The following is a 25,763-nucleotide window of genomic DNA, read 5'->3' on the forward strand; positions in this document are numbered from 1 at the left end:
AATAAGCCTGGGAACAAAAATACCCGTGGCCCGAACGCGAGGGCAAAGACATAATAAAATATTTTAACTTACTAACTTATTCTAAATTCGAATTCATTGTCATGTTCCGAATTTCATTTAATTATCTTCTAATGTTGAAAAGTTGTTAAACAAGTAAAGATTTCACCTCGATCAAAATGTTGTAAATTTTGCAATGGCATAAGGTTTGAAAGCTAAAACATAATTAAACAAATCTATTGTCGTTAGCCCTTGTATTTGGGCTAGCGGCGGTAAATCTGTTGGAGCATTTTTATTCCAAGGCTCCAATCATTCTTTTTTTTTTTTTTTTGAAAAATATTCTCATTCGATATAAGCACGAACATACTTAATTTTAGAGCTTTGACAACGTTTGAAATTTTATATCTAAAATATCAAAAATCCTGAATTTGCGTAAAGATAAAAACAACAGTATTTAGAAAGTATTTTAAGAAAAATGTACTTAATAATTAAAAATCAAAAAAAGAAATTCGACTTTTAAATATTAAGTAGGGGAAAGGTGCCTATGATGGCATAGCGCCTATGATGGCATACCGGTCATATTTCAATTAAAATTGGTTTTGGTAAAAAAATGATTAGACCTACATGACTATACTGACTTTACATTAGTTTTAGTGAAAAAACGTCTCTTGGGCACAAGTATTGTTTTTATAATCAACAGAAATCGATTTTGGGATGTGCTGTTGTAGTTTTATTTCTTTCATATATTTAAGATTGTGATTTTACTATTAACTGTGCAGAAATGAAATTTTCATGCATTTTATATTCAAGTTTTGTGCATTTAGTGGAATAGTTACTTTAATTTTATCTTTTGAACAAAGCAGACACAGCTTGTTTTAATGAAAATGATGAATTTTACCCATGATGGCATACTGACGAGTTGGGAGTGTTGAAATATTAACGAGTTGGGAAAACCTTTTTTTTTTATAAGAAAAACTTATTTTTAAGTAAAGTTAAAAGAAAGCGATGCTCCAAAATTTTTTTTTGGTTTAATAAATACGTAAAACGCAATATATCCAATGCGCATGCGCAAAATTTTACAATGCTGGTGTGTAGCATGAAATGGTAAATTAGGATGGTTTCGAGTAATTTCTGCTTTTCTGAGGGAAGACTCTAAGGTTAAATGAAATCATTAAGTTACCCTCGATCCTAACTAGCCCCATCCTCCCCTATGCCCCTATGAGCAGTGGTTGCCTATGATGGCATACTTGTGCTTTTTTTTACAATAAGAATAACTTATAAAAAAAATAAAACTGATGAAAACTCCCAGGGTAATTATTGTTCTAGATGTAACAAGGAATGTATCCATATCAAAACTTTTATTATTGGTCTTCAGGATACTGAATAATGAAGCTTCAAAGTTAAGTCTGCCATCATAGGCGCCTTTCCCATAGTTTTTTTTAAAAAAAAACAACGATTTTTCAAACCCCATTCCAACAATGGCGCTTGATGTTAAAACAACAAAATCTTCTTAGCATTGACATAAAAAAACACTCGAGAAGTTTACTTTTAAAGTAGTAATGATATTTCAGATATTACTTTACAGTATAATTTTTGATGTCTAACTAATGATATATTTAATGTTACTTTACTGATGTATTTACATAACATTTCAGTAGTTTTGAAGAATTAACAGTTTTTTTAGGGTCTTGACAAACAGTAAAAATTAAAACTACGAGCATTTTTACGTCATGTTGAGAAAGGTTTTTAAATACAGGAAACCCATTCTTTGACATTATTCATATTTTGCGAGCTATTTTTATTTTTATTTTTTTTTAAATAAAAATTGTTTCTTAACTTTTATCATTTGCTATTTATTTAAAAAAAAAAACTCTTTATTTCTTAACTTTTATCATTTGATCGACTTATTTCTGTCAACAATATGAAATTATTAAAAAGTTTCAAAATAAACAAAATTATATGCAAATTAAAAAAACATTAACATATTAATTGAACAAGTTTTGGTCGCTCGGTTACAAATGTTAAAGAATCTAGATATTAAATAGATTGCTTTTATATACAATTTAGCAAAACCTTTCATTTATTTATTTCTTTTTTTATTTGAAGTTTTTAACTTAAATTAGCTAGCAATTACAGTAACAATATACATTATAACAAGTTACTATAGTTACGGCCGGGCCTTTACGGCAGTACTATTTTCAGTCTTTTCAGCAAAAAAAAATTTTCTATAAAAGCTTATTCTTTTAGAATTTTCATTTCATAACTTAATTTTAGCTGAAATTTCAAATCACATATAAATAAAATATTTACAGTAATATATTTGAATCTATAAATATAAAGAATATTCATTTAGGTTTAAAAAATCTTTCACCAAACGCGACATTTCTTCTTTGGATTCATTATTGAGCCTTCGGGGCATTTGTAGGCTTTACTAAACTCTTGGTTATTTTGAAGCGTTCCAATAACTCTTAAAAAATCACCATAAAAAAAAATTAAAAAATCATGTCTAACTTGTCTAGCTTCCTCGTCTAACTATTAGAGGAGAAAGACGAGAAAGCTATAAAAAGCTATGTAAAGCTAAAAAAAAATTAAAAAATCACGTTTAATTTTCTCGTCTAGTTATTAGACGAAGAGATCTCGTCTAATTATTAGATGATGAGATCTCGTCTAATTATTAGACGACGAGATCAAGTCTAATTATTAGACAAAAAAGCTATATAGAGACTATATATAATACTGAAAAAAATTAAAAAATCACGTCTAGCTCTCTCATCTAATTATTAGACGAGAAAGTTTTTTTTTTTTTCCTAATATATTTTCTTAACAACCGGTACAAGTATGAATTTTGAAATTTAAACCTCTCCCCCTGTTGCCATGTGTACTTATAAATTCCCCCCTCCTCCTTAAAAAGTACGTACGTTTTTGAAATACCCTCCCTCCACACACTTATTTTTTTCAATAAAAGTTTATTGAAAAAAAAAGGTGGAGAGGGTACCTTCGATACTTTATACATCCCCAAAGCCCTTTGTTTTTGGTACAGGATCTCAATTTAAAGGACATGTCTTCAAATAAATATATACAAGTATTTATTTTAATAAAGTTAAATTATTTGTCAACAACACGTTCGCTTGGCCGAGAGGTTAATGCTATGGAGTACGGAGTACGAGTCTCATATTCTACTTTGTTTTTGTTTTAATGACGAATCAAATAAAAATAAACTATACTTAGGGTGGACGTTTTTTTCAGACACCCCTATTTAATAAATCCGTAAAAAACGAGTCTTACCTGAGATCAGTAATATTGAAAACAAAGCCTAAAACCCAGTGCCGAGGGTAGGCTACCCATACCCCTTAATTGGAGGGAGGGGGGGGGAACGAGTTTTGTACCCTTTTGCTAGTTTAAAGAGGTTTTTATTCTAGCAAAACCTTGCGGTAAAATTAAAAAGATTTTAAGACCGTAATGACACTTTCTTTAGGGGGGGCACCGCCCATTAGTCACGGCACTGCTAAAACCTGTTTTTTGTGAACTCTAAAAATGAACAGGATTTGTATTTAATCAATGATTTCTGTTAACAAAATATTTTCTGCTAAGAAAATAACTAGAAGATTGAAGAATTTTACAGAAAAAATCTCCAGAAGAAAAAAATTGTTTGATTATATCATTGAACTGCAAGTGGAACAAATGAAGATTTGCAAGTAAGCGTTTGGATCATTACATAAAACAACACCAAACCGACAAATTCGTAGATTGGCAGATTTTAAGGTTGTTGATAAAACACCAGTAGATATGAGAGGAAAAAAATGAAGTTCTAATGCAATACCAGGAGAAGTTTGTATAAAAATATTTGATCATGTTAGCTCGTATAATGTGAATTAGTCATTATTCCGGAAAAACAATAAAGTATTTGGATGTAAGTCGAATATAAGGATTTAATTTTTGCAATAAACATCCAGAAATAAAAGTTTCATATGTTTACTACAAAAGATAATTTTATTAAATAAATTTAATTAAATACAAAAGATAAAGAAAATTTACGCTATGGTCAATCGCAAAGATGTTTGCAATAAATGATTCAACTGAATGGGAGAAGGTCTCCAGACGAGTTTTATACATTCTTGCTTGATTATACGAAGAACGAATTGCCACCAAAATTAAACAACCTTACTTTATTTAGTGCTCCATGTGGCGGAAAGAATAAAAATATTACATTAATAAAATTTTAAAGGAATTTGCCAGATAATTAGGTCTTCCAAAACATCACGCATTATTTTCCAATTAGAGGTCATTCATTTTTACCCAGCGATCGAGACGTTAGAAACATTAAAAGGTTGATCCGTCGTTTCGATTGAGTCTTCACTCGATTGAATGCTTAGTATTATGCGGAGCTCATCATTAGGGTAAGTTTGCCCATAAGTATAAAATGTAGTGAACATAATTTTTTGTCGACTTTTTTTTACATTTTTTTAGGGCTAGAGTTAGGGTTGGGTTAGGTTAAAAAACCTTCTAAATTTTATAAAAAACTTTTTTATTTTAAAAACATTTTAAAACACAAAATACTACCAATCTTTACACGGTTAGCACGAATCCTGACAATGCCAACCCAGCTGACCCAAGAACACCATTTATATATGGTGATCAAGGTACCATGTAATGCAAATTTTGAAATCTTTTAATTTTGTCCGCGGAAAATAATTTAACTTGAATGTTCAAATTAAGTGAAATTTTTACTTCTACTACTTAGAATGAATCAAAGTGCGACAATAAAAACACCTGTAAAATGAGAACCACTGTATATAATTTGATAAAAACTGGTGCAAATGTAGCATATGGCCGCACCAAACTCTGGATAAAAATATTTTAGCCGGATCAGTTAACTGGTTAAGGATTTATGGCAGTTTTAGTTTATATTTTGTTAGTTTTTTGCTTAGACCTCAAAATGTTACCAATTAGTATGATAAAGGTTACAGGAGTTTCTTACTATGAAATATCAACAATTTTTATTATGATTGTTTTATTGCTGCGTATACCATCTTCATTCTATAGATAAAAAATTGATTTGCTATTTGAAGCGTGGTTCCACTTGGCTTATGCGTTGCGTGAAAATATCAGCATTTTAAAATGTATAAACTACTGTCAAAATGCATGAAAATGTTAAAAAATGGTTGAAAAGCATTTATAAAGATTCCTACATAAAAAAAGAATATAAATTTAGATAACTAAATAATTGACAAAAGTGTGGGGGGGCCAGTCATAGGAAAATCTTATAAAAGAGAGAATAGTCCTTTAAGGAGCAGTAAAATTTTTTTTTAAGAATGCGTCATGAAATAAAAACTCTTCTAAATTGTCAATAAGTATGACAAGTGTCATTAATTTAAATAATTCTTTCCTTTAAAGCAAAGAATTATGTAAGAATTATTTACCTGTAATTTAAGTAACTATTTTTTTGATTTTAATCGTTTGGAATTAATAATATTTGTAGGTATTTTAATGGGTTGTTATCCATATAAATTTAGGTTAAATTTTGTAAAAGGTATAGTTTAATTTAGTAAAGTTTAGTGAATTGCCCCAATGCTAAATCAGGCAAAGGTTCACAATGAAAATTGAAAATTTGTGTGCTTGCTCTTGACTAAAAAAAGCTTACTGCTTTCCAAGCAAATAGAATATGCCAACTGAACAAGACAAAGGTCAATACCAGTGATTCTCGGATACCACAAGGATTTTGCGGTTGTGTAGAACAATTTTGCACAGGAAACAAGAGGAGAAAGAGGTTATAGTCCCTCCTTTGCTTAATTTCAATTCAATACAAATGAGACCTGAAACAAGAGACCAAAATATACGTTGAGAAATGTAAGAGAACCACATGTCTGCCATGGCACATGCCTTTGCCCGTTAAGAAAAGGTTTGGCCTACCAATGCTCTCAAATAAAGTTCAGGAAAACCTTCAATCATAATGAGACAATATAATGACGACCAAATGGTACATACTAATACATTACATCATCACACCTGTAGACATCAACAGTTTCTAAAAGCAATCAATCAAATATTTGTTCTTTGTTACATGTGTTTTACACACAGAGTGACTAGAGCGTTAGTTGTTTCTCCCCCTGCTCCCGAGCATCTAACTTTGTTTTTCACCTTCACGAAAGTCTTACCACTCATTTTATTTTTTCTTATGATTTTTATTTTTTATTTAACGACACCATCTACTAACTGTTTTTAATATCATATCTCCCAGGTCTACGTAACTGGACGGCTCCATTGGTCACTTTTAGGCGATCATTGTGTTGCATAAACAATACATATATTCTTTTTGCCTTGTGAGCCCTAACTTTTTCCAATGTACACCACAACAACAAAACGGACATTAGGCTATCCTGCTGGATGTGGTTATGGCGCTAAACAACCTAATGACTACGCTGACACTCACGCACACGTTCATTCAGAAACTCCACAATGCACGTTGGATCAGCGCTCGCTGACTATGTGCTCAGATCTAAAATCTCACTCCATAGCACATCATTCCACACCAGTATGGGGCAGTAGCTGTTTTGGCTAAGAGTGATGGCTTGTGGCCTACAGTGAATAATGTGTGCATTCGATCAATTGAAATCCATTCTGTAGGTCTTACGTCTGGCTCTGATGTGCTAGCCCATAAGCGCAAGGAGTGAGTGTGTTTAGCTTTCTATTCACCCAATTTGAAAGTGAACGAAAACATAACGAAACCATACTAGACAACCAAACGGAACATACTAATGCACTACATAATCTCACCTGTAGATATCAACAGTTTCTAAAATCAGTAAATCAAATAATTGTTCTTTAGTATATACTTTTGTTCATAATCTTTTTTTGACCTTATCCTTGTATATTTATTCAGATTTGTGTTATTATGTGTGAATGAGACCGTATATTAGTGAGAAGCATAACAGTGCAAAAAATTTTACGCAAAAACACGTATTAGCGTATTTTTATAGCAAATGTATTTTTGGTTGGAATGTACTGAACAATTCTACTAGATAAGTTTAAACATATCACAATCTCGTTCGCTTTTTTGTTTCTATCCAATGTTCTTGATCTGACATCGCTATGTTAGTTTGCTGTGGTTTGCACTATACAGTCTTCACTAACGTTCTTTTGGTCGATGAGTCAACAATATTGTTTTTTAACAATACATTTTTCAGTGGTTATAAGCTATTAGTAAAAAATTGCATTTATTGTCTCATCAGTTTATTTTCTCACTATTCTCTGCCTACTGATTTAATGGTTGTATATTTTTTTATTTCTGGCTGATCATTTTTTAATTACTCAGAGTCTGTTTTGTGCGGTAGCTATTGTCTCTACTTATCAGGCAAGATTAATGTTTCTCATACTATTGGAGTTACCACATTTTCTACCAACTACTTTTGTACTAACCACACACCATCTTTACTTAGTTTCAATGTTTATGAGTGGCATTTACTTATTATATTTACAAGACATATTACAGTCATAAAAGAAACGGTAAGTTACTCTTAGTTATCAATTACTATTTTCTATTTGCTTTGTGTTATTTCTATACATTAAATTTGTTTACTTTTAATAATTTATTGTGCATACCTGCATGTATAGGCGTTTGTCTCTTCTAATGCAAGTGTACATGATGTTTATGTCTAGGTATTTACATACTTATTTATAGCCAAACCACGCCCATCCCTCAACACCCTCACGAGATCTCTAAGAATGTTGGAGCTGTATTAAAAACTAGAAAAGGGATTAGGATTTTTGGCTTTTGTTGTGTAGTCCTATTATATTGCAATATTGACTAGCATGATGTAGAGTGCAGGCGGTGAGATCTGTTGCAAGGACACGCCCCTGACAAGTGGCATTAGTGCAGGTCTCAAGCTCTTCGAAACATCATAAGTGATCGCAGTGCATTCCTGAGGAGGGGTATCACCATTTATCCACTACTTAATTCTAATTGGTTATTATGGCACCAACATTTTTTTTTTGCTTTTACACCCATGAACTTTAGTGCATTGCGAGCTTTATATTATGAATTTGTTACATTAACGGCACTTATATACTTTTATGTTACACAGCTGATTATTAGTTTTCTATTTATTAACTAGAGTTTAGACCATAAATAGTACAACATTTATTAGCCCATTTTTTCTTTTTATATTGCCCGAAATATCATTTATTATCATTTTACTTTATATTTTGTTATCTACTTATTTTATTGTTTTTGTATGGTGCGATAATTTTAGCCATGGTTACCATTAATAAACCAGCGGATCTGTATTGACTTGTTTACTCATAGTTTTATCATTTGCTTAGGATGACTAGAGCGTTAGTTATTGTTCACCCTGTGCCTGATTCCTAAAATTTTATTCCTCCTACAAAATAGTCTTTACATTCATTTATGATTCTTACCCAATGACATCATCTACAATCTACTTCTATTTTCACATCTCCCAGGTCTATGTAACTGGACGGCTCCGTTGGTCACTTTTTGCAATCATTGTGTTGCATAAACAACGAATATGCCAACTGTACAAGACAAAGGTCAATACCAGTGATTCTCGGGTACCACAAGGACTTTGCGATTGTGTAGAACAATTTTGCACAGGAAACAAGAGAAGAAAGAGGTTATAGTCCCTCCTTTGCTCAATTTCAATTCAATATAAATGAGACCTGAAACAAGAGACCAAAATGTATGTTGAGAAACGTAAGAGAACCAAATGCATGTTGTAGCACATGTCTCTGCCCTTTAGGAAAAGGTTTGCCCCACCAATGCTCTCAAATAAAGTTCAGGAAAATCTTCAATTATTAGCAGCAAAAGATGCCAAAGCATCCCAAGTTATTTCCAGAATTATCCCCTGAAGAAACTATTCGACTTGCAAAAGCACTTACAATTACCCTAGATAAATATTTATACTTAAGTAATTTTTACATGCCTTTAAAAAAGAGACAAGATAGGTTTCAGGAAGTATATTTTTAACAAGTTTCTAATAACTTTAAAAACAAATAGTTTGAAAGTTTTAAACAAACTTTTTGAACAAATTTAATATAAAGATAATATAGGTATGTTTTGGTTTTAGATCAAAGTAGTGCCCAGCCACTATCAAGCGCTCCAAAATTGACCACTCTAGCTCTTGTAAATGTACAATTAAATATTGGACTATCAAACAACGGATTAAAGAAACTGGTCAGAACTGTAAACTAAACATCAAGCAGCAAGATAGTAGAGCCAAATTTTTATTAAGCTTCGAACTAATAGTGGTAAAAGTTTTCTCAAGTTTTGTCTAAACATTGTTGATACTGCGTTAAGGGTTTATATCTACTCACCATCTCAAAAATAACCTCTCACTCAAAGGACTGGCTAAGACAATGGAGTTAAGGAACAAATTCTTGTTGTGGTATCAGAAGATTTGCCAGAAACTCACTCCAACATTTAAACACAATTAAACCAATTTTGGCTTGCAATATGAAAGTTGCAAATATAATTTGTGGTCTTCAAACCCATTCAAGTATGCATTCTTGTACATGGTGTGACACCAAATCCAAATGTCTTGCCAAATTTGGAAACTTGCAAACACTGGGCTCAATTAAATCTAGCCTCGAATCTTTTTAGCAATCTGGCAGGGTTGTTGCTGGTGCAAAGTTGTTTGGCAATGCCATTCGAAAGTCAATCACCAGTGGGGCTGACAATATTCTGATAATTGGAAATAATCCCACTAATGAAACTGAATCTCCTTAAAGGAGTTGTCAATTACCTTTTCAAGATACTTAAGACTGCTTAGATAGAAGCTGTTAAGTGGCCAGCTGCCCTCCACATTTAACTGAGCACGTATCATAGAGACCAGTTCGAGGAAAATGAATGCAGGAACCTTCTTAAAAGTGTGAATGTGTTTCAGCAACTTGCTGATACAAACTCGGTTTCCAACATTCTTCACATAATTAAAGCATTCAAAGTTTCAATTTAGCTGTAAAAGATTGCTTTTGATTTATCGATCAGCCAGATTTTGATGAAATAATTGAAAATTAAAAATAGTGCTTTTTAATGATAACTGGTGCAAGCGTAACACCCAAAATTCACAACACCTTCTACCACATTAAAAATTTCATCAGTCGCAAAGGACCGCCCTTGGGACCCTAAAGTGAACAAACTGTCAAAAATTTGAAATCTTTTAATTTTGTTCACTCATCAAGACTTTTATAAACTTTGGTCAAGGTATGAAGGAAAGGTATAAAGAAAACAATAATCACTCAGAGTACAATGAAAGATTGTTATGCTGCATAACTGATCTGACAACAACAGTTAGCATCTTTAAAGGACTGTTACCACAATTCAATTTATTAGATTAAGCAGCAGAAAATTATAGCTTACGGTTTATAATGAACATTTTAACCATTTTAATCCATAACTGCTGTTAGTAATTATGAATTTTAATATTGCAAGTAAAAACATTGACAAGTAATTGACTAAAGGAGTATATTAAGCTATCTTAAATTTCTTGTGGAGAAAATCAAAGACAGTGTCTTACAATTTAATCAATATTTGATGGTAATATAATGAAAAAGTAATGTAAAAAAGTAGGCTTATACAGTTATTTCACATCGTTTTAAAATTCAATCTATTTAAGGTTTCAAGGACCAATAATTTTAACAGAAACGTTTATTTGTGTTTTACCACCTGAAAGTTGTTTTGCCAGGTTTTGAACGTTTTTTTGCATTTTGGCAGTAGTTTATACTTTAGGAAATGTTGAGATGTTTGCGCTATGCATAAGCAAATTCTAACCACACTTCAAATAGCAAATCAATATTTTTGTCCATAGAATAAAAATGGAACATGCAGCAATAGAATAATTATAATAAAAATTGTTGATATTACATAGTAAAACACTCATGTAACCTTTAACACATTAATCGGTACCTTTTTGAGGTCTAAGTAGCAACAAACTAACAAAATATCAACTAAAATTGCCATAAATCATAAACCAGTAAACCAATCAACTGAAGTTTTATCTTATTTTTAGGTTATTTTAAAATAACCTAATAAGACCAAAACGCTATAGCGCTACCATTCACCTAAGTGATAAAAAATGATAAAAGTACCAACTTTTTCATCCACCAAAAATTTGTTTCACAAGAAAAAAAATTTATTTCATAGCAATTTTTTTACCTTATGTAGCTTATGTAAATTTTTATGTAAATTTAATTATATAGATATTATTTCATTGATTGTTATATTTTAGTTATATTTGGTTTTATTTTTAATAGATTTTTTATTTAGTTATAATCACTAATTCGTTGGTACTTCTTCTGCAACAACTTAAACCAGAAATTCTAAAATCTCTCTCACCCAGTTTTAGTGATTATCACACTAGTTTTATCAGCAATGGTAATTCTAAGAACTATGAAAATACTGAGCTCTACCCTGGATTAGAATCCCTATGATTGCAACCACTGTTGACACCTGGTCTTTCTATTACAGCTCACTAACCAAATTTAAAAAGTTAATCATAAAAAAGGAGCCACATAACTGTTTCTCTTTCCATAATATTTTTTCAAGATTTTAGCTTTTAATTTGTGTGATATTATAATTAGTTTATAACAGTATTTTAGTAAGTTGTACACATTTTTTGCTTGCAGATACCAACCCAAAAGTTATTAAAATAACCAGAAAGTGTCAGGCTGGACTCTGAAGCCCGAACATTTTTAAAGGCTGCAAAGATTAGGGATCTGGAGCACCCAAAATCTCAAAACTGACATCAGAAAAACTCAAAAGAGAAAGTTAGAGATGCCAGAGTCACCAGACGGATTTTATTTTATGATACCTATTAACTGAGGTAAAGACTTTTATTGTTTCTTTTTTTATTGTAGCATCTGATAATGACACTTTTCATGAACTCTTTTGCAAAGTATTTAAAAGTAACATCAAAATCCAAATAATTTCATTATAAAGCTGTATAGCAAAGAAAAAGTAGGGAGACTTAATCAGAACTGCTAAAGACAACAACATTATGCCCAGTCAATGAAACTGAAATTAGACAAGGAGAATTGGAAAATTTAAAAAGAAGTTGTTATCTATTGTCATCCAAAAGGAATATTATTGACTCAACAATGAAAAACATGTTGAGTTACTGTATATACTTCAGAATAGATTTCCACCATAGTCTTAAAAAAGTGTTCTCCAGAACTCCCTTTGATTTTTGCTAGACTTTTAAAAAATGCTAAACAGGTGTTTCCAATTTTTCAAAACTCTAGAAAACACTTTGACCTCTCCAACTATTCTACGATTATTCTTCACTCTGTTATTAGTTTCTTTATATAAATTATTTCTTTCTAACTGCAGTAGTAAAGCCATTATTGAAGGCCTACTCTTTTCTTTATTTCAAGTAACTTTAAGGGTACCACATACACACATCTATCTTTGTTCCTGTATGGTTTCTTATCTACAATAACAATCTTCATGAAATCTAAAGTGGCTCTATTTGCTGACGACTCAACTTTATACTCTTGTCTTGACAAAAAATTTTCACTTTTTGATTGCTTAGAACAAGCAGCTAATTTTTATCTCTCTTCTGTAACAGCCTAAGGCTTGCAGTGGGTTATGGATTTAAATTCTGGACTTAAAATCCACAATTTTTGTTAGACAACAAAACTCAATTATTTACTGCGAAAAATATTGCAATAATGTTGGCATTCCTATATTGATGAATAACAACCCTCTTACTCTCAGCCAAAGTCTAAAACCACATCGTAAATGTAATTAGACTTGCTTATCTGTCAAGCTGAGTTACTCTCCCATTGTTGTAAGGTTGCATTTCTTTCTTTTTTCTACAAATACCATCATGGTCAATGTTCAAACAAGGTATCATCTCTACTACAATAAACTAAAACTCATTCTTGCTTGGCTTCTTATTCAACAAGTTGCAACCTTTTACTGTATCTGTCCCTTCATGTTCTAAAAACTTTTATCCAGTTTTTTTCCTTGCACATCAAAAAAACCTTAAAACTCTTAGCCATCTTCATGTTTTTCTTTTATATACAACCTACAACTTTTTAAGCCTTTAGTTAACCATTTCCTAGTATTTTTACTTTTTCTCTATTTTAAAGTAACTCAAAACTTAATAGTGGTTGCTTGCAATCTTGTTGTAAAGTAAATTAGAGTTTGAAAATATATTAATATGTGCCAGTATTAAATAAATAATAAATGTAAGCATACAATTATAATATATTAGGTATTATAAATTTATAATACCTAATATATTATAATTTTATGGGGCCGGGTTTAAAAAAAGTCTCATTTTTAGCTGGGGCAGGGGCCCCAGTCACTTACTACTCGTCATTTAACAAAATCCTTTTACTATATTTGTCTCTTCATGATCTAAAAACTTTTACTTGTCTAGCTTTTTTCATCGCATATCACTTCAGAACTCTCTTCATATTTTCATGACTCATAGAACAGCTTTTCAAGTTTTGTCAACGGATTCCTTGCTCTTTAACACTATTTTTTGTTTTCTAGTAACTGCCAATTTAATAGTGGTTATTTGCAGCTTTATAGGGAGAGAGTTAATTTTATATATATATATATATATATATATATATATATATATATATATATATATATATATATATATATATATATATATATATATATATATATATATATATATATATATATATATATTGCTGTTGTATGATTTAGTATTAAAAATACTAAACTCTTGATTGTTGTAAAGTGCTCAATATTTAAGAAAACATATATTTTTTAAAAAACAGAGCGTTTTATAATAAAATTTTAGAAAAAACAACTTTTAATGGAATTTAAAGTTTCATGCCTATTGGCAATCATCAGCCATGAAGTACTTCATGGCTGATGATTGCCAATAATATATGTATATATATATATATATATATATATATATATATATATATATATATATATATATATATATATATATGTATATATATATATATGTATATATATATATATGTATATATATATATATATATATATATATATATATATATATATATATATATATATATATATATATATATATATGTATATATATATATATATATATATATATATATATATATATATATATATATATATATACATATATTACTACCTAAATAATTAACATTATTATGCTCTTGTTTTATAATAAGACAGTTAAAATTTAGGTGTTTTAAAAAACATTACCTGAATCTGGATAAAGAATGCACACCACTCTCTATTTGATTTATTGCAGATGATTCCCTATAATTTGTACACCAAACCTAAAACCACCAAAATATTATTTGGAACAACTAAGATTTTAGGTTTATGATAAAAATAAAACTTATAAACATACTTTTATTAAACAATAAATTAAAACAATTAAAAAAAAAATTGATAAAATGGTAGAATTAATGATTTTCCAAAAATTTGTATAACAAAGTATAATTTTTTAAAAAGTTCAAGAAAATTATTTTCATATTTTAAAAGTGATATGAACGAGAATTTTTTTTTTGTATTTCACCTCCCCAAGGCTAAGAAGGCCACTACAGATGAGGAGGCTACTTGTGGTTAAAACCCTCTCCCAACTCTATAACTCCAAAACACGAACCTTGACAAACAAGGTCGCTACGCAGAGAAACAAGTTGAGCGCGGTACTACTAGAGACGTGGTGGGATTCGAACTCGGAACCTCTCCCTTATGAAGCGAGTGCTCTACCACTACACCACTACCGCATTATTTATAATTAATTATTATTTATAAGATCATGAAATGCCATGATCTTACAAATAATAACTGTTAAAATAAATTTTATTTCATTATTTTTTTCTAATACTTTATTAGGCATGTTAAATGCAAAAACAAAAAAAAACAAAAAAAAAATCATCAGTGTCAATTGTCAACAAGTGCATATGTTACTATTGTTAGATGCAGATGAGTTCATGTGGCAGTTAAATAAAATTTACCTGCGCAAAAGCAAGAAAGTATAATTGTTCAGATGTTAAGTTAAGTCCAGGCAGTTTTTGTTCTTCATTATGTTGTTCTTTCCATAACTGATAAGCCTATAAAAAAATTACCAAAAAATAAATATTCAAAATCGTATAATCAGTATGTAATAACTATATAGAATGCTGCAGTATAATTGTATTACTATATGTAATATGTTATAGCATTCCTATTATTTAACATTTTAAAATTATTTATAATCATCTAATAACTTTTTAAACTTTGCAACGGTCTTTGGTTCTGTGTCACACAAAAGACCTTGAAAGTAAGATATATACATATTTTTCATGTGAATTTTGTTATATATATTACATATAAATATATGTATACCTATATAGTAATATTGCTATACTGTAATCAATAGTAATGGTGTAGAAAGTCAAATAAAAAGAAATCCTATTTCTTAGCAAAAACATTATGATTTATTTGCATTATATGAACATACAGTTATTTAAAGTTCAAAATTTCAATAAAGAAACAGTGATATCCAAAAAAATGTTTCTCATTAGATAGAATTTTATAACTCTTGCTCCATATTCCCCATTTGGAATATGGAGCAACAGTTTGAAGTCCATTTTGGAAGAAGGACATTAATAAACTTGAGTTCATGCAAAAAAGAGCTACAAGAATCAAATCATTAAGGGGGAATTTGTATGAAGAAACATTAAAGATTCTTGAATTGCCAACTTTGCATAATAGAAGAAGAAAAGGTGATCTGATTCAAATGTATAAGATCTTAATAGGGAAAGATATTTTTAATTTTATCATCTTTTGTTGCATTTTGAGCTTAAAAGATTTAGTAGAAGTAACAATTGTAGAATACCCAGACAATTTACCAGTTCTTCATAAACAAATTTGTCACAATTTCTTCATAATTAGAGTTACAAAGTATTCGAGTTCTCTTCCTCAATAGATAATAGATAAAGATAATATAAACCTTTTTAAAAATAGTATTGTTAAATACTTTGATTTCTGAACACTATTTATAGTTATTGGCTGTCATAGTCCTAATTCTACATAATTAAGACTCCACACCTTGTTCCTTGCACCTTGAAAATGCTGTACACCTTGAGTGTGTACAGAATTTTCTATTCTATTTTTCTAATTTACTTGAATTTATTTAGAGCATAATAAAATATTTTTTTTCAAAGTCAAATATTAAATTTTATTTAATTGACAAGTTGACAGTTTTCTGTCGATATCTTATGAAAAGCTTCAACAGATTTATAGCATTTTTATATTATCTTTGATATACTTTTAAAAATCAGGCATTATTTATGTAAGCAAAAAAAAAAAAAATTAAGTAATCAATAAGAGAGCTCTGAACAACAACTAAAAATGCCCTTCTAACATAAAATATATTCTCTCATGTCTTCTTTTCCAAAAAGTTGTTATCTATTTAACCATTTTACTTTCAAGGTTTATTAATAATCTTTTGTGTGGCACATAACCAAAAGTCTTTGCAAAGTCTGCGTAAATTTCATTAACTCATGATCCTAAGACAAATAATTAAACAAAGTTCAACTTTTTTTTGTTTCTAGATACAAATACTGGCAAATTAACATCACTTTCTAAAACTAAATCTCAAAACTGTTATTTAGTATGTTTATAAGTGTCATTTGATACAATATCATTTTCATTAATACCTTGATCAAAATATTAATGATTGGTTATTCAAATATTTGAACATTTTTTGAAGGTTTTTTTATACTTTTGTCTAGCTGTTTTTCATTCTTTTCTGATAAATTTCTAATGTTTTGACTACCTTGCAAATATTTTTGTATTCAATCATAAGATTAAATTGGTAAGTATTATCATGAGAAAAAAATGCTGCTCTCTATTTGATCAACGTGTTTTTTTATTTTTGCTTTAACCATATCAACAATTCTACAATCTACAATGTTCTCACTATCATCTCACCCATTTCTACATGACTGAATGGGCCAGTTGATCGCCTTCATACAATCATTACATAGCAATAACAATAACAAGATATTATAAAAGCAATATTTATAATATAATATAATATTATATAAAAACAAACTTTTTTCTTAACTTCAAGACATTTATCAATCAATAATTAAATTCATTTTTTAAATTAAAATTAAATTAAACTACTTAAATATATTTATATAAGAAATTAAAAATATAAGAAATTAAAAATATAAAAAGTTTTGAAAAATTTATACTATTCAAGGAATTTTTGTAACATTAATTATAACTGAAAATTAATAGATATAATAAAAAAATAAGAGTTTAAATGAATAATAATATATAGATTTAAAATTTTTGCTGTTGTGGAAAGTAAATTTGAGATATAATTAACCTGAAGTGATTGCCTCAGTCCTCCATTGTCAGCTAAGTCTTCTCCTAATGTCTGCTTACCATTCATCTATGATTTCAAAAAAATAAAATCTACATTTGATTTTTTTATTATAAAAAAATAACTTCAAAAAAAAAAAAAAAAAACAAGTTACATGTCTATCAAACATTTCAAACTTTGAATACTGCTCCGAGAAACATTGACTTCTACTTTTAAAAGCGTCAGTTGATTCCTTTGTCCACCATGTATCGAAATTTCCCTCAACAGTAAAATCTTTACCTAATAAAACAATTTTGACTGTAAAACATTCTGTACTTATTTTTTTGGCTATTATAAGTAGCATTGAGAAGGTAAACTTGTAAAAAAAAAAAAAGGACAAAAAAAACAAACAACATATTAACAAATTTTAGGAAAAAAATCTCTAAACTATACCATAATCACATTAGTTAATTCACTTAATACAAATGCATGCATTAACCATCAAAAAAAAAAAAAAAAAAGAAACCTTGGTCATCAAACCCATGTGATATCTCATGACCAACAACCATACCAATAGCACCATAAGAAACGGCGCTGCACAAAAAAAAAATATTAGAAAGTATAAATTTAATCAACTTTAATGATGAAAAGAAAATACGAATAAAACAACCCATTTTTAAATCTAAAAGGTTTTAATTTTGTAAATTAAAAATATTAGGTAGTAAATTCAAAAAATTAAGTTGCATATTCAAAATTATATTAACAATAAGTAGATGCTTTATAAAAAGGTCATCAATGGATCACACACATCATAGTACAACTCATATAACCTTATTAAAATACAAAATGATGATAAATTAAAAAAAATACAATTATAGTATTAATTAGAAAAACTTTTGAGTTTTTTCGAACTTTCAAAAATCTCACCGTGGAGCTCTTTTATCATAATATGGCCATTGTAGAATTCCAGCAGGAAAACCAATCTTGTTTTCAGTAGGAGCATAATATGCATTAACTGTAGTTGGCAATATGCTCCATCTAAGACCATAAAGTTTTTATTAACAAATAATATTGTATAATAATTGTCACAAACTATTTTATATTAGCTTTTTTATATTTTTACTTTTTAGTCAACTAAAATATAAAAAAAATTTAATAAAACAACCTGTTATCTAATTAAAAAAAAAAAAGCCCTTTAAAAATGTCAAGACATTTTTGGAGTTGGGTATGGCAGGAAGGGGAGGGGGAATGGGACCAGCCATGGCCTGTAATTAAAAAAAAAATTATTTAACATGAATTTAAAAAATATTTATTGCATTAGCTTTACAATATTCACATTGTACAATACTTACTCAGATTTATCCACAGGCTTTCCTCTTTTAAAGTAGTTCTTCAAATTGTCATACTTTCGACACTCCATATAATTGTTAAAATGTTCATCTTCTTTAATAGATAACTAATATATATATATATATATATATATATATATATATATATATATATATATATATATATATATATATATATATATATATATATATATATATATATATATATATATATATATGTATATATATATATATATATATATAAACAACATTAAATAGGTAAATAAATAGCATAAATTTCCTTAAGCAACTTTAATATAAATAATAGCATTTACTTACTCCGTGGTACTCAAGTTCCAATGCAGTGTTATTTAAAATGAAGCTAGGATAGCCAATATTTTCTATTATTCTTTCAGCCTACAGGGCGAGAATGTATTTATATAAATAAATACTAAAATCAAATAAAACTTGAGATACATTTAAAAAAATTTTATGTTAAACATACTATAATTTCAAATTGCAAACTTATTTGAATTTCAATAAATGTATATAATTTTTTTTTTTAATAATAAAATTATAAATTTTTTTTTTGTAAAAATAATAAAATTATAAAAAATTATTTAATCAAGCACTAATTTATAATAAAAATAAAAATTATAAGAAAAATATGTTAGAAAAGTAACTTATAAAAAAAAAAACTAAAAATTGGATAAGTACTAAAATACTTAAAGGTAAATAAAAGAAATGAAAATGCAGCAATCTTGTATTTTTGAGAAAAATTCAAAAGGAAAATAAACTAGAAAAAACTAAACATGATAAAAAGAGGCAGAGTACGAGGTAATAGAGGCATGAGGTGAGCATGAAAATGAGATAATAGAGGCAATCTTAGCAGAGGCTGGTTTTGCAATCGATTCTAAACATAATTTCCATGAGAAGTAATGAAAAATAATCTGAGAATATATAAAGTAGAGGACTCAGTAAAAGTGTTTCTATTCATTAATATAGGATTATCAACAAGATTGCAACAATTATTTTCAGTAAACAACTATGTTTTGTGTGGGTTAATCATTGGGGGTTACAATGGCTCATCAGCCACTGTAAGCTCCAAGCTATCAAGATGAGAGGTCACATTCAAGATCAGCTATTCTAAGCAATCAAAAAGACTTTTTGTTGGACTGGAGTTTACATTTGTGCCATCAACAAAAGGTTTACATGCACTTTTATTTAAAAGCAGTAAATACAGAACATATAAAAAAAGAAAACAACATGTTTTAAATGCAAAGAACTACAGGTGCAAAGAATTTTCAAATGATAAATACCTACAAGTTAGGGTTTCTTTGTCATGCTGAAGGCAAACCATCTAGGAAAACTCTAATGTAAAATAATATAACTGAGGGTAAGGGTAAATGCTTGTGAACACACTAAGATAATCTTCCTGGTATTAACCTGTTTTGAAAATCAGGACTGAGTACTTTTATTGTGATACTACTATTATAAAGATTGGTGTCTAGGTTTACAAGCTCCGACTAGGCTCACCCACAATTAAAATGTTTTATATAGATGAAGCTGCATTTTCCAAGGCTAAGAATCACATGAACCCACAATTTTTAAAAAATTACTTTTTAAATTCATGCTAAAATCTTTTTTTCTAAATATTTTATAGAAATCTCAACAAATTAATAGAATTGCAAAAGATAAAACTTCATGAAACTTTAGAAATCATGAAAGCTTGAGATATTAAATCATGATTGAAACCCCCTGATATTCAATTCTTATATGTGTAATACATTAATAACATATTTATCATATATATATATATATACACTAAGGTGTTGACTTTATTACAACACATATGTCCTATATTATTTGCTAAAGAACAATTATGTATAACAACATAAAATCATATTCATTTACATTAATTTTTCAAAAAGATCACCCACCAATAAAAAAAAAAAATATTTCTAATCATTAAAACAATTTTTATTTTCAGTTTGAAATTAATTTTCTTTTTTTTTTACATTTTGATATTAGACAAAATAAATTTTAAATTAAGTTTTTCAGAGTTTATACATTGAGACAAGTCTTGAGCAACTTTTATTACTCTTTCAGCACATATATTACTGTACTGGATGTTTGCAATAATTGATGGTTCTTTAGTCCAATGCATTTTCAAAAAAGAGCTTTCTGGCAATTACCAACTTTCTTGATAACTTCTTCAAGATCACTAAAATTATTTTCATTTAAAGTATGTTTCCCAAATCATATTTTGTACCAGTTACCACTAACAAAATTACAAACTACTTCAAGTTGTTCTCTAGATGAGTTAACAAGAAAATAACTTAAAAATGCATAAATTGCTCTTGAATTCCATCATGCACAGTGAAGAGATGGTAATGTATTGGGAAAATTAATTTTAGGAAAATATCCATTTTCTTTATAAAAAAGATATGCTTTGCATAGATTGTAAAGCAATTTCTTATCATCACTCCATCCTAAAATTTTGCAGTTTAAAGAAGGACCACTGTTGTCAAACGCTTCAACAAGATTTTTGTAATTTTCAGGAAAGAATCTTATAAAAGAATAGTGTAAGTCAGGTGAGGTAGACTTTTCAGGACATACAGAATCAATAACCAACTTCAAAACTCTGTCCAGAACATGATGTTGACATGAAACATACTGTGGATTATCAAATCCAAGGTCACTAAATTTTTTTTGTAGTCTAGTTACTGTACCATTTATTTTATCAGTATTAACAACAGTTGTATATGTTATAATAATTTTTATACAATTCCATAAATCAAAAGAGTCAATAATTTCAATCTATCAATTAAAAATGGGTTTGATAAAATATAGCCGGGGCCAGGTTTGTGACCATAAGCAATTATACACCCTAAAGTATATTTTTTTTATTCAAAATTCATGTTATATTTTGTATATATATGTATATATAAACATTGTTATGATCAACATAATCATCATTACCATCATGATCATCATGATCATCATCATCATCATCAGACTTTAGCTTTCCTCTTTTATGCTATTTCTCTAATATAAACAATCTAGAGGGCTTTCTTTCTTTAACTAAACCTCATTTATACAATATATAAGGCACTTTCTTCAAGTTTTCTTACTTCTACCACTACCATTTTCTCCTGAAGCTTCTACCTTTCTACATGCTGATACCTAAATCACTTTAATCTTCCCTAACAAACGTTGTCTAATAGGACACTTTTTTCTAATCTGTCTAAGACTATGCCTCCTTTTCTTGTTGTGTTAGAGTCACACCACACATTTATCTGATCATCTATTTTGGCAAATACTACACCATAAAAATACTAAAGTTTATATAAATATGAAAGGATATTGTTTGCTAGCATCTAAATAAATAGCAAAAATATATGTTTAAACCCATAATATGTATGCATAAAGCACATCTTGGAAGCTTTTATTTCTTCTGGAATAAAAACTTGGAAGCTTCTATTCCTTCTCTTCAATTTTAAGTCAAGCCTCATAAAAAGGTCCTGTAAAAAGGTCCTGTCTGATGTTAAGCTCTGTTATTAAATTGTGTTTCTAATCTCAGATGTTATGATCTAGAGACTTTTGGTAAGTCTTTAACAGTGTCATTAACTAAAGTAAGTCAAACATTTATCTCTAATTCATGGGTTTGGCTTTTTTCTTCTCCCCAGAATAAGGCAGAGTTTTTTCAACTCTTAAATCTAACGGCCACACTCTTCCTGTCAGTTAAACAGATTAACCCATTGTTAAATATTAAAATCACTATGGCTTCTAATGCTAAAGTTAGTTCTTAATTGAACACTTTTACAGTTTGTGCTCCAGACAAGATTTCTATCATAATCTTATAAAAATGTTCTCTAGAACTCTCTTCAATTTTTCTAAACTTCTAAAAAGTGCAAGATAAGTGGTTCCAATTTTTCAAAACTCTAGAAAACACTTTGACCTCTCCAACTACGATTAGTCTTCACTCTGTTATTAGTTTCTTTGTATAAAGTTTTTGAGATTAATAAATTATTTCCTTTTAACTGCAGAATTAAAGTCATTCTTGAAGGCCTACACTCCACTTTATTTCAAATAACTTTAAGGGTACCACAAAGTTCTATCTTTGCTCTTGTAATGTTAACAATCTTCATGAAAATTTAACATCTAAAGTACCTCTATTAGCTAAGGACTCAACTTTATACTCTTGTCTTGACAAAAAATCTTCATTTTTTGATTGCATAGAATATGCACCGGTTTTTAATCTGATCTCTTTTCTGTAACTAGCCTAAGGCTTGCAGTAGCTTATAGATTTAAATTTTTTAAAGCAACAAAACTCACTTATTTACTGCAAAAAAATATTGCAGTATTGTTGGAATTCCTATATTGACAAATAACACCCGTCTTACTCTCAGACAAAGTCTAAAAGCACAATGTAAATGTAGCTACACCTGCTTTATCTGCCAAGCTTGAGCCACTTTCTCATTGTTGCAAAGTTGCAATTCTTTCTTTTTTCTACAAATACTATCATGGTCAATGTTCAAACGAGCTATCATCACTATTATGATAAACCAAAACTCATTCTTGCTTGGCTTCTTATTCAACAAGTTGCATCCTTTTACTGTATCTGTCCCTTCATGCTATAAAAACTTTTATTAATTCAGTTTTTTGTCCTTGCACATCAAAAAAGCGTTTTAACTCATCCTCATCTTCGTGTTTTCATTTTTAATACATCCTGCAACTTTTAAAGTCTTCAGTTTACCATTTTCTAGTATTTTAACCTGTCCTCTATCTTAAAGTAACTAATAACTTAATAGTGGTTGCTTGCAATCTTGTTGGAAGTAAATTAGAGTTTAAAAATATATAAATGTATATTTTACAAAAAGTATTATAAATTTTTTTCTAGCCCTGGCTATCAACCCCTGCTAAATCTTATATTTTTGCCAGGGCCGGGTTTGCAAAGTCTCATTTTTAGCCAAGGCATGGGCCCCAGTCACTTACTAATCAAAATGGAGGCAGTAGCTTTCATTTTTTACATTTCTTTTATATGACAATTTTAAGTTTTTTGCTTCTCTCATAGTTGCTTTATATATTGATAAATGATTAGGTGTGTCTATATCTAATCCAATATCTTGAACTAAAAAATTGCACACTCCTGCAACTTTTCTTGATGATAAATTTGCTGTTGTTGATAATTTCAAAACTGATGAAGTTGTGCAATACCTCCTCTTTCTGGAATTAGTATCAGGTATTGGTGTGTCAAGACATTTATCCCCACTAGTCTCAATAACCATAGTATCAAAATCAGCATTAATATCAGTATCTTCTGTAGATGAGTTTTCATTTTGGATGTTTCTGATTCTCTTTGATAGATGAACTTTTGTTGGGTCAGCTACTTTATTAAAACAATAGCCTGCTATTCCTTGTGTTTCTATCTGCATATTGTAAAGATTTTTGTCTTCACTACTTAGCCACACACCTTTCAAATCAATAATATCAAACAATTGAGTAAAAGAAGTGTTAACTGATTTTTTTGATTTTCTTAAATATTTATCATAATCTGTTATTAGATTTTTTACTTTACGATGAACAGATTGCATTGATAAAGTAGGAAATAAAAGTTTTTGCCACAATTCTCTCAGTTCTAAGCAAATTTTTTTGATTCGATTTAACTTTGACTTTTCTAAACTTTTGATTTGAATCTTCTAATCACTGTAGTTTTAATTGCATTTTTTTTAAAACTGTTTAAATTGTCCATACTGACTACACGTTTTCTAGTAACATTGTGAAATCTAATTTTTCTAAATTCTTTGTCCAATTTTTTTTGTCTTCGTTAATTAAATTCTTTGATTGGTTATATGACATTATGAAAAATAAAGTGAAATTAAAATTACTGAAATTATTCCATTATATTAAAAAAGACAAATATTTGAAAAATATACATTTTCAAACTGAAATTTAATTATCTTTGATTTGCATGAAAGGTAATATTACAAATATATTGTGATTTATTATTATTTGTTAATACTTTCAGAAATGATTCTTAATTATATATATATATAAAACACACACATATATATATATGGATATCTATATATATATATGAATATATATATATATATATATATATATATATATATATATATATATATATATATATATATATATATATATATATATATATATATAGTATATATATATATATATATATATATATATATATATATATATATTTGTATATATACATACATATAAATATATATAAATGTATATATATAAATAAATATATATATATATATATATATATATATATATATATATATATATATATATATATATGATAATATCTTTATTATTCAAAATACTTTTTTTTTTGCATACGCTTTTGTCTTTGCATCCATCCAATCCATAGTTTCAAGATTGTCTATGAAAACTTGTTTGATTGCTTGAATAATTTCAGTGGACTACAAATTCAAAATGAAAATATAAAAAATTAAATTTTTTTAAAAGCATATATTAGTTAACACTCACTAAATCAAAAAAATTTATAATCAAAAGATTATTAAATGAATTTTCCTAAATTATTTAAATTTAAATTTTCTATTAGAGGTTAAGTAAAAGATTAAAACAGACAGTAGACATATATATATTCTTTTAATTTTTGGTTTAACATCTTTGCTTCCAACAAGGCTGCAAGCAGCCACTAATTAAAGTTGGAAGTTACTGAAAGAGAAAAGATGAAGATTGTAGAGCAAGATAACGATTGACAGACAACTTAAAAAATTGCAAATTATATGAATCAGGAAAACAAGATGAAGGAAGCGAAAAACTGTGAGCCCCATGCTGTAGCAGAAGTGAGATCCTTTTCAAGCTCAAATGTCCCCTCCAAGCAATCAGAGAGTGTTGGTTTCTTATCACGACAACAATAAATGGTGGTATCATCAGCAAACAATGCCACCTTAGATGTGAGAATATCTGGAAGATTGTTGATGTAAATTAAAAACAGTATAGGGCCAAGGATACAAACTTGAGGAACCCCTGAAGTTACAGAATAAGAAGAAAAGTGCTGTCCATCGAGGACAACTTTTATGCTACGATTGGAAAGGAAGGATTCAATAATCTTAAACATGTTGCCAGA

At 28.6% G+C, this 25,763-nt stretch overlaps 1 protein-coding gene across 1 annotated transcript in view; it reads right to left on the reverse strand.

Moving 5' to 3' along the window:
• Window positions 1-2,302: 2,302 nt before the first annotated feature.
• Window positions 2,303-25,763, reverse strand: part of LOC100202134 (endothelin-converting enzyme 1-like) — a gene marked incomplete at its 5' end in the record, with an annotated part of 49,650 nt that continues 26,189 nt past the window's right edge. Inside the window, 10 exon segments of the mRNA NM_001309749.1 lie at window positions 2,303-2,464; window positions 14,198-14,274; window positions 14,959-15,054; window positions 17,325-17,390; window positions 17,476-17,600; window positions 17,827-17,894; window positions 18,228-18,338; window positions 18,653-18,756; window positions 18,968-19,045; window positions 24,991-25,089. Of these exon segments, the coding sequence (NP_001296678.1) occupies window positions 2,365-2,464; window positions 14,198-14,274; window positions 14,959-15,054; window positions 17,325-17,390; window positions 17,476-17,600; window positions 17,827-17,894; window positions 18,228-18,338; window positions 18,653-18,756; window positions 18,968-19,045; window positions 24,991-25,089 (924 nt within the window). The 3' untranslated portion in view covers window positions 2,303-2,364.

The sequence above is a fragment of the Hydra vulgaris genome, chromosome 06 (genome assembly GCF_038396675.1).
Source record: "Hydra vulgaris chromosome 06, alternate assembly HydraT2T_AEP".
NCBI classification, from domain to species: Eukaryota; Metazoa; Cnidaria; class Hydrozoa; order Anthoathecata; family Hydridae; genus Hydra; species Hydra vulgaris.